The sequence below is a fragment of the Zea mays genome, chromosome 9, assembly GCF_902167145.1.
Source record: "Zea mays cultivar B73 chromosome 9, Zm-B73-REFERENCE-NAM-5.0, whole genome shotgun sequence".
Taxonomy (NCBI): domain Eukaryota; kingdom Viridiplantae; phylum Streptophyta; class Magnoliopsida; order Poales; family Poaceae; genus Zea; species Zea mays.
Window position 1 is genome coordinate 87260199 of NC_050104.1, and position 13482 is coordinate 87273680.

General features: G+C 40.2%; 1 protein-coding gene and 1 pseudogene across 3 annotated transcripts; both read right to left on the minus strand.

Annotated features, from left to right (window-relative positions):
• Positions 1-952: 952 nt before the first annotated feature.
• LOC109942432 (uncharacterized) lies at positions 953-2829 on the minus strand (annotated as a pseudogene). Its single transcript, XR_002265257.1, has 7 exons — positions 2618-2829; positions 2350-2553; positions 1998-2260; positions 1868-1921; positions 1663-1770; positions 1308-1553; positions 953-1207 (listed from the first exon to the last, which is right to left on the minus strand). The product of XR_002265257.1 is annotated as an uncharacterized protein (transcript).
• A 16-nt stretch (positions 2830-2845) lies between these two features.
• LOC109942431 (uncharacterized) lies at positions 2846-6082 on the minus strand. 2 transcript variants are annotated; one of them, XM_020544428.1, is made up of 8 exons: positions 5443-6082; positions 5263-5361; positions 4369-4713; positions 3987-4094; positions 3677-3918; positions 3399-3602; positions 3059-3314; positions 2846-2959 (listed from the first exon to the last, which is right to left on the minus strand). In XM_020544428.1, exons 3-7 carry the CDS (start codon positions 4700-4702, stop codon positions 3201-3203), a joined length of 1002 nt encoding a protein of 333 aa, XP_020400017.1. In that variant the 5' UTR covers positions 4703-4713; positions 5263-5361; positions 5443-6082; the 3' UTR covers positions 2846-2959; positions 3059-3200. The 2 variants fall into 2 exon arrangements, with proteins under 2 accessions (XP_020400017.1, XP_020400016.1); XM_020544427.1 differs by having other exon boundaries at positions 4369-5361; positions 5443-6081.
• Between the last annotated feature and the right edge of the window lie 7400 nt (positions 6083-13482).

Below are 13482 nucleotides of genomic sequence, written 5' to 3' on the forward strand. Positions count from 1 at the left end.
TCTTCAAAACAAACTACTCTCACAAAACTTGTAGGGTTGTCATCAATCACCAAAAAGGGGGAGATTGAAAGCATCTAGGCCCCTGGTTGGTTTTAGTGATTAATGACAACGTAATATTATATGTGACTAACGTGTGTTTTGCAGAGACAAATGGTAAGTTAGGTCGCATGACAGGTAAAAGCACTACAACGTGAAAACAATCCCGGAGATAAGAACTCGAAGCGACGGCTAAAACGACGGAACAAAAGGTGAAGGTCTACGGAGTCCGAGTGTCAAGGAGATGTGGACACTCGCGATTTAGTTAGGTCTTTTATTCTCTTTTAGCCGTACTATAAAGAGGGATTGTCGATGAGTAGTTTGACCAAGAGAGTTCTAGTGTAGTGTTGGTGCACAATCACACTCACATACAGTGCTAGGTGTCACTCTAGAACTCACACACAAGTTAGAGCGAAAACCGATTTGAAAATCAGCTGAAAAACAAGACTTAGTGTTTCTGGCTTAACTACTACATAACATAGCTTTAGTAACACCAACTTGTGTTACTATATTTCAATAAAGGTGTTACTAGCTGTACTAGTAACACATCTTGTTTGTGTTACTATATCCAATGTTACTAGTATCTAACCTATTGGAACACAAAATATATGTTCCTTTTTTTATAAAAAAGTGTTACTACTCTGTAACACAATTACTTGTTTATTGGAACATTTATTAGTGTTACAATATTTCTCTAGCGTAACAATTTTTTTAGCTATAGTAACACTTTTTCATTACAATAGTAACACTTTGTGACAACATACATTGGAATTTTAGGTACATGTTGTTTGTAACACATGCTTTACCTATTGTAACACTTTCAAATTTCAAATGAAAATGCTATTTTTAAATTGCACATAGCACATAACATTGACATGAATTTATTAAGGGATCATGACACATTTGCACAACAACAAAAATCACAACTTCGAGTAATCACTTGCATTGATTGGAGGAAGGTAAAAACATAGTACTTGTTCACAAAATACAATTATATATTTACACAATGATATGATTCTAGGGAATAAATGTAGCAAGTGGTAGATAGTACAAGTCTGTAAAGGTGGAAATGAAATGTAACTACAAATAAGAAATATTCTTGGAATTCATGTTTCTTGGTCATGTCTCATGCGCATCCAAATCTACAAATTCATCCATTGATCATTTGAACCTGCAAAGAGAATGGTCGTTGTATCGTTAATCATTTCAGCCTACTACCTAGAGAAAGCAATTTGTAACATTACGTATTTATAAAACTTGTTGTAGCATACACAAAGCCAAGGCCAAGCAATTGCTACTCCTTTTGCATGGGCATCACCAATTTTGTCGTAGCCAGGCATGGGCCTAACCAAAGGCTCATCTTGTAAAACAGGATGGTTGATTCGGACTTTGTAGAATTGTTTTCCTATCTCAACTCCACCAACACTTTCTTTTGGACTAGAGCTCAGAATGGTTGCATAGGCCACAATTGCCTTATTTGGACGGCTTGCTGTCTTAAGTATCACTGTGGTTCCATCCTACATTGAATTCACAGAGTCATCAACAAGCACTAGTTTATTGTATAGTAACAAGCATAATTTGTGTTAAAGTAATGCAACTATATCAATTGAGGTTATATTTGCTCACCTTAATTGGACGAGGTTGTGTAAATTTTGAATTATTATGGCCCATAGCTTTATCCTGAGCAATTTTCTGTGCCATGATCCGGTTCTCTTTGAGTACTCCTTGTTGGTTCTTTGTCATTTGAAACAATGTATGAAATCATATACTAAATAATACCATTTTTTTGGCAAATGGTGCAAAAACATGAAGAAGGATAATTCTTGTGTACCTTTGTTTTTCTTCTTATTCTATGATCAATTGAATTTTGTGTGCATTCATCAACCTGATAGAATCTCAAATGGATGAAACTTTGCATGACTGATACATCACATGTTAATGATTTATCTAGAATGGTGTACCTCTTTTTGTCCAAAACCAATACTAGAGCATTGTGGCGAGAGTGGCTCTTCTGCTTGATGTGATAATTGCTTGCGATTTGCATCACCTTGACGCTAAATACAACAAAAAAATCATGCAAACTTAAAATAGTAAACCCAAATATCAACATATAATCTGCTATGAGTAGAATGTTGTGAAATGATAGGAACATCATGATAACCTTTTTGTGGGACATAATTGGATCAACATTGTCGCTGTATTCGGATACACATGTACGGATGTTCTGGTAAATAGAATAAAGGGTGTGTCATGAGGTTTTATATACATTAAGTAGAGAAAATGAGTAACAAGTATAGCAGGAATGATATTTACTAGTGCAACATTTTGTTGACAGATTGCATCTCCATGGTCTGGTTCAGTGCATCGAACTCTCTACATATTTCAAATAACATTAAGGTCAATAGAGACAATTCTGTGAAAACCTGATAACAACAAAACTACCTTTCTATTGGAATGCACTACATGATTCTGAAGGTTAGCATGGCCAGTCTGAAAATCACCATGAGCAGTCAGTTCCTACAAGTGATATTGAATGTTAGTATATGTTCAGTACACAAAGTTAAGTGAAAGACGTGAGCACCTTTATCACTTCTTCATTCTCATTGTGTCTTTTCTTGTTTATGAGTTCATCAATAACTTTGTCTTGTTTTCTTGCATGCTCCTTGAGTTGTTGTATTTCCTCCAACAAATGTGTGTCTACGTCTGCTGATGATCCTTCTATTGTAGCTATATTTATGTCCTTAAATTGACGTGTTGTTCGGCCATAAACTTGTTTAGGAATTGGAAGCAAGCCCATGCCATGTACTTGTCCAGATTTATCCTCTCCCAATACTTGATGTAGTGCATCACCTTCCCACGCAACCCTTCCCTCACAATTTTGTGCTAATTCTGGTTGCTTTTCTATAAGGTTTTCCAGCTGAACCTGTATGCATAAAAATCATACCTAATTATCTTGTTTGTAAAGTAAAATTCTTGATATTTTCATATATGATATATACATCTTTGTGTCTAAATAGCATACCACAGGATGATTTGCCTCCTTGACCCTTTTCTTGTGAGTTGCTAAGTAAACTTGTGCTCTATGTGGTTGTTTTTTTATGGGATCACCTTGTCTCTAGAAAAAAACAATACTAAAATGATAAGAAATTAATAGAAGATTTTATTTAGTAATAAAAAATACTCACCATGTCCTCGGACCAACGTGCAAAACTCTTTGTACCCCCTGAATGTGTTGTCTTCTTCATTTGACAACTTAGTTTGTTCTTCTCACTAAGAGCCTGTAGTACAGTAAATTAAGTGATATTGAGCTAGTATATAAACCAAAGAGAGTAGGCCCAATAATGATGCACTATTGTACTAACCTTTCCTTCAGATGACTTCCAATATTTTACTAAGGATTTCCACTGGTCTTCATCAATATCATCTGGACAAAGCTTGTATAAGTATGACCTTTTCTTCTTTGGACTAAATAACTTCTTTTTCAATATTGACTTGTATTTTCTCCAATCTCTCCCTATCGATTTCAGTATCCATTTCTCACATGATCGAGGATACAAGAACTTTGTCTAAAATAAGATAAACACCATTAATAAATCTATTACATGGCTACTATTGTACTTAACATTTCATACCAGCATACCTGAATACATTGAAGTATGGTTTCAGCACTATCCTTCTTTATCTTTCTCCAATCATTGACATCTATTGGGCAATAACCACCGTTCCGTGCTATAGTTCCTAAAAATTGGCCTAACAGACCACCTTCTTTTCCAATAGGTTGCCCAAGTTGGTTGCATTTCACTAATATACGTTTATCCTTAGGTAAATCCCAAACATGTGTCAAAACCGTTCCCTTTCGCTTGATTACATTATTGCCATCACCTATGAAAATAAAGTTCACATTAGTAATGCAGTTCACATATATTGGATTATTCCAAATACATTTGTACCTTGTGTTTGCTGGATGGTATTGTCATGGTGCTGATCAACCTCATTATAATATTGTTCTTTGATTTGGATTACATTTAGGCGCTGCTTTTCCTTTGTGCCCCTTTTCCCTATGAACAATTATGGGAGAAGTGAAAACATATACCAGAGTATAGAATATTTATAGTATACACCAATGCTAGGATAAGATGACATGCAAAATCACTGCTCATGGATCAGTTAAATTGACATACCTGCTATTGGATGACATATATTATGCAAAATTATTTTCATATGACATGACATGACATGGCATGACATTCAAATATGACAATTGTACGTTAGTTTTACCTGGATGCTCAAACATACACGAAAGAGCAACTTTTATTTTCATCATACTACTACCTTTATTTTTATTTTCTGCAGAATTGGTAGGTTCTTCATTGAATTTGGTAGGTGCTATGGTGGCCATTCTCTGCTTCGTCACAAACAAGCTAACCTTCCTTTTGCTCTCATTCTCTTCAAGCATTTGCATCACATCTGAATCCCATTGTATTGCAACCAAACCATCTCTTCTCTTGTAGTATACATAGTCAACTGATGTGTATCCATATTCCTCAATCAGTTCAATCAAGTTGAAGAAACATATCTCATCTTTGTCCATTTCCCTTTGCACCATTTTCTGTCCTGGAGGGTCCCCCTCAAATTGAAGTTTTAGGGTCCAAATATCCTCAGCCATGGTAGCACAAACTAATTAAAATTGAGCACCCATGAGAAAAGAATATGGTATGTTCAAAAAACAGCAAGAAAGGCTAAATTGCTAACTAATCTGCTGAACTTAATGTGCTATCATAATTGGATAGGTATGCTGAACTAAAACAACAAGAAATGCTAAAACTGAAAGAAAGGCTAAATTGGTGAGCAGAAGATGTGCCTTATCAAGTGAATGCACCACCTGAATATCAATAGATTTTCCTCTATTAACAAATGGTTTTTCTCTTTATTTGTTACAATTTAGAGATGCAAGTGCACCAGACAGAAAAATTATATAACAGGCATTCACTGAAGAAGACAGACACAAAGCCAGGCTGCCACATACGTGAAAATGGTAGAGTGAGTGAGAGAATAATTTGATAGCGACTTTCTGGTGCGGGCAGTTGAACTTTGCAAGTAAAAACAGTAGGGCAGTATTCATCTGATATACTACCTTGACATGAGAGGGCAAGGAGTCATAATGGTGATGATCGAGGAGGAGGGGCACCCTTTTAGTTTAGAAAATACTATGAGTTGTAGTAGTACCAAATTATACCGATGGCCGGCACAGGCCCTTGTAGATGGTGCTGTTCGGGAACAAGGCCTTGAATCCTATGGTAGCGAAGTCCAGTGGCCACTTTGAACCTGCAGGATGACACCAGATGGGGTGGATTGATCAGGAGTTGGAGGCGATTCATATCCATGGGAAGAGCAGAGTTTACTCACACTTGGGGACGAAGGTGAGGATGACCTTGGAGGGAGCTCGGGGATGGAGGCAAGATGGGAGTCGAATGAAGGGGTAAGAGGAGATGTAACTGCTTGCTCTGTTTTTTCGCTAACTGAACAGCTCGGGCCATTTTGGTGGGAAGCCATTGACTCAGTCAAACTACACCATACGGCCCCCATGATGTAGTCCCATCTAGCCGTCCTGACTCTATCGTGTTGTACCTCCCCAAAGGCAGCTAGGGTTTAGGAGAAGTCCATCCTCAATCCATCTACAGTGTCGTCCTCTCTTTCCCCCTCTCATCTTGTTTCTCTGATTCTCTGGTTACTAATCTTTGCGCTACACGACCTCGTTGATCTCTCCAAAGGAGCTTTTACAGGTATCATTCAGTTTTATTAAGATATATATTTCTGAAGCACACAAATTCTGTTTAACTGCAATTTCAGTTAAGGTGCAGACCCTATCAAAAAGGATACTTGAGCACATCACTGAGTTTTGTTGTATATCATGCATCTTTGAGGGTTATAAAGGAGGAATTTGGGAGCACATTTATTACAAAAGTTGTGGAGAATTGCAAAACCTTTCCGGCCAGTACACATTAGCAATTTTCTGTTGAGTACTGTTGGGTCTATGCTTCGTCGCCGAAGGTCTTCAAGGGAGAAGCGGCTTTATAATGAGTGAGCAGGTATCTTCGGACTTGTATCAGAAAGGGAGAAGCTCAAAAGATACAAAGGTTGACACAGCGCCGAAGCTGTGAAGCAGGAAAGCTTCGGCATGTTCGCAGAAAAGGGAACCGACTTAAAGATGAAAAGGCCATTTAGACCTCGATAGAGTGCTATAGAATTATCACCAAATGTAAAGGGCATGTATGTAATTTTGTATGGGTTGTACCCCGTGCCTATAAATAGGTGAACAGTACCCCCGTACTGTTCACGCTGATTTGGCATTTGCTTTTGCGTCACACTTGTATTTTCATCTCCTTCCAAGCCGAAGGTACATTTATAATTCAATATTGTTTCTATTTTTCTATGATGATATAATAAAGTGAAATAAATGATGTTATATGATTATTTGTGTTATCCTTTAACTTTCATATGCTTCGTCTTTCATTAATGTATACTGTAATGATGAAGGTTTGTCCTTCATAACCTTCGTCCGGAGATCGTTATATCCTAAGGGAAATAATGCCTCAAAGGACGAAGGACTTTATCGTTTAACATTTTCTATGTTGCCTTGTTCTTAACTCATAGCACTTGAGAACAAGTCCCCAACATTGGCGCCCACCTCCGGTGAACTCACTTCCACTTTTTTGAGCTGATGGCTTCGTTCAACGATCAAGCTGGAGCTGCTTCGGACCCGAAGCTGGTGCTCCCGATCACAGGTGGCTCGTCCTCAGAGCCAGCTAACAAGAAACAGAAGAAGGAAGCACAGAGAAGGGTACAACATGTTGGGGTGCAAGGACCCTTCATCAAGACAAGATGGTCTCACATTCCTATTACCTTCTCCCAAGAGGACCTTCAGCTCAAAGATTACCCACACAACGATGCCATGGTTATCTCTTGTGTTATCAAAGGATTTCTGGTCCACAATGTCTTGGTTGACACAGGCAGTGCAGCTGACATCATATTTGCTAAAGCCTTCAGACAAATGCAAGAGCCAGAAGATAAGATTCATGATGCTACACATCCTCTCTGTGGCTTCGGAGGAAGACAGATTGTAGCACTGGGCAAGATCACCATGTCGGTGACCTTCGGATTCATCAACAACACTAGAACTGAGCAAGTTGTGTTTGACATTGTTGACATGGAATATCCTTACAATGCAATTATTGGTCGTGGTACTCTTAATGCCTTCGAAGCAATCCTTCATCCTGCTTATCTTTGCATGAAGATACCTTCGGATCAGGGACCCATTGCTATCCATGGAAGTCAGGAAGCCGCAAGAAGGGCCGAAGGTAACTTGACTGACTCAAAAGCAATCCATAATATAGATGGAGCCGAAGCTTGTGCACAGTACAAATTCAGAAGGGAGAAAGCAGCTTCAGCAGATCAGCCGAAGCCTATGCTCTTATGTGAGGACATAGCAGAGCAGAAGGTGCTGTTAGGCTCTCAACTATCCGAAGAGCAGGAAAAAACCTTGATAAGATTTTTGTTCAATAACAAAGATGTTTTTGCATGGTCAGCCAATGATCTATGCGGAGTTAATAGGGATGTTATTGAGCACTCGCTCAATGTCGATCCATCCTTCAGACCCAGAAAGCAAAGGCTTCGGAAAATGTCAGATGATAAGGCCGAAGGTGCTCGCAACGAAGTCAAAAGACTCCTCAGTGCAGGAGTTATTAGAGAAGTGAAGTACCCAGAATGGCTGGCTAACACTGTTATGGTAAAAAAGGCCAATGGTAAGTGGCGAATGTGCATCGATTTTACAGATCTTAACAAGGCTTGTCCGAAGGATGAATTCCCACTACCAAGGATAGACTCTTTAGTTGATGCAGCAGCTTCGTCAGAGCTCATGAGTCTGTTAGACTGCTATTCAGGCTATCACCAAATTTGGATGAAGAAGGAAGATGAGCCGAAGACTAGCTTCATTACTCCAAGTGGCACATATTGCTATCTTCGGATGCCTGAGGGGCTCAAAAACGCTGGAGGAAGTTTCAGCCGAATGACTGCGAAGGTTCTTCAATCTCAAATAGGCAGAAATGTGTTAACTTATGTTGATGACATCATTGTCAAAAGCACGAAGCAGGAGAATCATATTGCTGATCTGCAGGAGACCTTCGCCAGTTTCAGGCAAGCTGGCTTGAAGTTAAATCCAGAAAAATGTGTCTTCGGAGTGAAGAAGGGGAAATTTCTTGGATGCTTGGTTTCAACAAAGGGAATTGAAGCCAATCCAAGTAAAATTGAAGCTATACTTCGGATGGAGCCACCAACTACAAAGAAGGGGGCTCAAAGATTGACAGGAAGGTTGGCATCTCTCAATAGATTCATATCCAGATCGGCAGAGAGAAATTTACCATTCTTCGAAGTGCTGAAGTCGGCCGAAGTCTTTCAATGGGGACCAATCCAGCAGAAGGCTTTCGAAGAACTGAAACAATATTTGATAGATCTAACAACATTGACTCCACCAATGCAAGGGGCTCCTTTATTGTTATATGTGGCAGCTTCGCACTCAGCGGTAAGTGCAGCGCTTGTTCAGGAGAAGCTTGATGGTCAAGTCAAAAGGCAGGCCCCAATATATTTTGTTTCCGAGGTCCTTAGTTTATCAAAGAAAAATTATACAGAGTTGGAGAAGATACTGTATGCTGTCTTGATGGCCTCCAGGAAGCTTCGGCACTATTTCCAAGCTTACAACATAATTGTTCCTTCATCACAACCTCTGAAGGATATTATGAGGAACAGAGAAGCTACTGGAAGGATTGGAAAATGGGCTGCAGAGCTCAATGAATTTTGTATTGAATATGTTCATAGATCTTCGATTCAGTCGCAGGCACTGGCAGACTTTATTGCTGATTGGACACCAGGGGCTCAGGAGGAGGAAACAAATAAAGATAACGAAGCCTGGATAGTGTTTTGTGATGGATCTTGGGGAACCTTCGGAGCAGGAGCGGCTGCTGTGTTGGTTTCACCTTCCAAAGTCAAAACCTGTTATGCGGCAAAACTTGATTTTAATTGCACAAATAACATTGCTGAGTACGAAGCATTGATTTTAGGTCTTCGGAAATTAAAAGCAATGGGAATCAGAAGGGCTATACTTAAAACTGATTCCCAGGTTGTTTCGGGTCATATTGACAAAAGTTGTAAGGCTAAGGATCCGAAGCTTGAAAAATATCTGGATATGGTTCGAAGAGTCGAAGCTTCCTTCGAAGGGTTTTCTGTCAAGAATATCCCTCGAGGACAAAATGAGCATGCTGATCTGCTAGCTAAGTCAGCAGCACAGGGGCTGCCTTTACCTTCGGATGTATTCTTTGAAACAATAAAAGCACCTTCGGTGGAACTCCTTGAAAGAGCAGTTCTTAATATATCTCCTGTTTTTAGTGAAGATTGGAGAACTGAGATCATCTCTTACCTTCAGGGTAAATTTCTTTCAGATGACGAAGCTTATAACAAGAGAATAGAGGCAAGAGCTCGTCCATATGTCATGATAGAGGGGGAGTTGTACAAACATGGAGTTTGTGCTCCGTTGCTCAAATGCTTATCCAGAACCGAAGGTATAGAGTTAATGAAAGAAATACATGCAGGCCTGTGTGGATCTCACATCGGATCTAGGCCGTTACTTGGAAAAATTTTCCGTCAAGGATTTTATTGGCCGAAGGCAGCTTCGGATGCAGCAGAATTGGTTCAAAAGTGCGAAGGTTGTCAGAAATGTGCAAGAGATCAAAAACAACCTTCGTCCTTGACACAGCTCATACAACCCACTTGGCCATTGCAAAGGTGGGGCCTTGACTTGTTAGGTCCGTTACCACCGGCCCAAGGGAACTTGAGATATGTTGTGGTAGCTGTGGAATATTTTTCTAAATGGATTGAGGCGAAGCCTTTAGCCACAATAACTTCGGCTACCGTCCAAAAGTTTTTCTGGCAGAATATTGTTTGTCGTTTCGGGGTGCCAAAGGCTATCACTGTGGACAATGGAACACAGTTTGACTCCGAAGCTTTCAGGGATTTCTGTGACCAAATTGGTACGAAGATCCATTTTGCATCAGTCAGGCACCCGGAGTCAAATGGACTCGTTGAAAGAGCCAACGGCATTATAATGACAGGAATAATGAAGCTAATCTTCAATCAGCCTAGAGGAAAATGGCCAGATCAGCTAACCAAAGTGGTGTGGAGCCACAACACGACAACATCAAGGTCCACAGGCTTCACTCCATTTAAGTTATTATTCGGTGACGAAGCAATAACTCCAGAGGAAGCTAAAGCCGGATCAATAAGGATAGTAGCTTCGGCAGAATCAGATTCCGAAGCTGCTTATTCTATAGAAAAAGATGCTTTAGAAGGGATCAGACTACAAGCCGTGGAGAATATTAATAAATATCAAGCTGAAACAGTCAAATGGCGGGATAGAAAGGTTCGGCTAAAAAATATTGAGCCAGGGCACTTGGTACTTCGGAGGGTGGCCAACCCGGAAACAGTGGGCAAATTGCAGTTGAAATGGGACGGGCCTTTCTTAGTAGCATCTTCGTCAAGGCCCGGGTCATACAGATTGAAAGATATGGATGGCAATGACATTCCCAGGTCCTGGAATGCGGATGAGCTTCGGCGATATTATGTATAATTCGATGTAATTTTTCACATTTTTATTTTTTCCTTCATGGCACCCTTTTCCTTTCCAAAGGGGGAGAAAGGTTTTTAATGGGGCCAGCATATGTAATTTCCTTTTTTAGTCTTATAAGAGCAAAATCCCCCAAAGAATGTAAATGTAAAAGCTGAGAGCGCACCATCGAGTGCCGAAAAGTAAAAACGACGAAGCTCCAAAGACGTTCCTAAGGGAATGCAGAGCTTATACCGCCTAAGTAAAAGGCGAAGAAGCTCCAAAGTCGTTCCTAAGGGAATGCAGAGCTTACAGCGAAAAGTCAACGCTGATTCCGCCAAAAGTAAAGGCGAAGAAGCTCCAAAGTCGTTCCTAAGGGAATGCAGAGCTAAGGTGTGATTGTTTTTAAGAGAATAATTGCTATAAATATAGCTTCGGATACGTGTTTGGCCATTCATTTGCACAACACATTACATCATAGCATTTGCATTCATAAACATTCATCTAGGCATATGTAGGATAATCATCTTCATCGCATAAAATGATTGCTTCGGCAAGAAGAGAAAAAAGAAAGGGAAAAGAGCTTCGTGCACAAAAAAGAGGGGAAACTGTTGTTTTTATGAAGGAGAGCTTCGGAAAAAAGGAAAATGTTGTTTTCTATGCTTCGTTGCGTACGAAAAGAAGGGAAGGTGTTTTTTTTTTCGCCTTCGGCTCAAAAAAGGAAATTTCGTCCACATCAAAGCATTTCTCATAAATCAGTGAAAGGTTAAGGATATATTACAAGGTATGAACAGTATACATGGAAGTTTTGTTTACATTTACAAGAGTTATCTCAAAAGTTTTTCAAGTACTGTCTGCAGTCTACTATCTAAATCTCCAAGGAGCTTCGGCTTCGGCATTATTTTGGATCATCAGCTTCGGCTTCGTCATCCTACATGAATAAGGTCATTGGAAGTCAGAATCAAGTTTATAGAAAAAGGTAAGCACAAGGTATGATTTCTTACTGGATCAAGGTGGCTACGAGCTTCGTCTCCAGCTTTTTCTCGACCACCTTTTGTCCATATCATTTTTACAAATCGATTCGAGATGCTTCGGGCGAGATCAGGGATGTCATCCAGGATTGATGGTGACAAAGTAAAATTTGGCCTATTGACAATTTTCCCATGATCACAGCCAGCCTTCATGAAGGCTGCAGCAGTCCCTCGAGAAGCCACCCAGGCACAGAAGTCACCATGCCCAGCTATGACTTCGTCGAGCTCGTCAATCTCCCCCTCAATGTGTTCGAAGGTTTTTGGTAGATCTTCAGCTGAGGGGGTAAATTTTTCGCTGCTAGCTCCAACCGAGTAAAAAATCTTTCTTAATCGTTGAATGCACTTGTTGCTAAATTCCAGGCATTTTTCTTGAAGATTTGTCAGTAGTTTTCTCAAATCCGAATTCTGCTGAGCTTCGGCTTCAAGTTTTTCATTGAGATCTTGTTTTTCTCGTTCGAACTGCTCAGACTGGCGGAGAAGCTTCGAGTTTAGTTCTGATATTTTTGCTTCAGCTTCCGCCAGTAAGCCTTCGGCTGCCTGGAGCTCAAAGTTCTTTTTCTCAAAAGCATCTGATTGCTCTTTTATTTTGTTTTCCAAATTTCCGATTATAATTTCATGCTTTTTATCTTCAAGATCTTGCTGCATTTGCAAGGCTTTGCTCAATAGCATGCTCTACATAAACACAACCTTCGTCAGACATGTTTTTATTAGAAACAATAAAAGTTAAGGGACAAGTCATTTACCTTGAAGTTGGAGTAAAACAAACTACCAACAACATGTTGTCGTCGATAGCGGCTAATATCTGCTTCTAGCTTCGGGAATCCAATACTTTTGGACAGAGTACTAATAACTTTGGCCCCTGTTTGGTCCTGAATACACTCTAATTTCTCGTCATCAACGCCTCCGAAGAGGAGTGCCCCAGGTTTATATCCACAGAATTGGGCATACTCTTTAAGCTCTTCTATTTCAGCTTTTGTTAGATGTTCTCCAACTAAGTTTTGGAATGCGAAAGCTTCGTCTTCTGAAGCTTCATCAGCAATTTCTTTTCCTTTCTTTGACGCTGCGGTCACAGTCTCTTCGGCAGCAGCGGCAGCTTCTTCTGCAGCCATGTCTAGCAGCATTTGGTCAATATGTTCAATTGTGCTCTCTAAATTCAAATCTTCAGCTGAGGTAACTTCGGCGACTGCGGCCTCCGAAGGTGCAATTTCAATATCTGCTTCCTCTAAAGCTGCTCGTGTCTTTTGGGCCGAAGCTCTTGGCGGCGTTTTGTCAATTACCTCTGTCACGGTAATGATTCTTTGTTTTCTTGCCTTGATTGTTTTCTTCGATTTCTCGGGCTCCTTGTCCTTCTGAAAAAACTTTGTCAGTTGTGGACCCAGTGGACTTAGCTTCGCAGGTAAGGATTCAGTCATTACCTTCAGAATTTCCTCAACAACGGCAGCAGAAGGCGATGCGGGGGTTTCTTCTGCTTCGGATATTTGTTGCTTCGGAGAAGAAGCTTTCCTTTTCTTTGGAATTTTCTTCTTTATTGGCTCTTTTTCACCTTCATCTAAGGCTTCAGTCCCCCTTTTCCTTTTTTGGCCTCCGGCACCTTTGTTCAGATCTTCGTAGTCTGGGTACTCGAAACCCAAGGCGTCCAATACTCGATTTAGCCTTCGTTTCGGTCGAGTGCCGAAGGCTGCGGTCATCAATTGATCTTCTTTTTTCGAATAATTGCCAAGTATCTCGTTGCACATCACTTCAATCATATCCAGCCACTCTTGG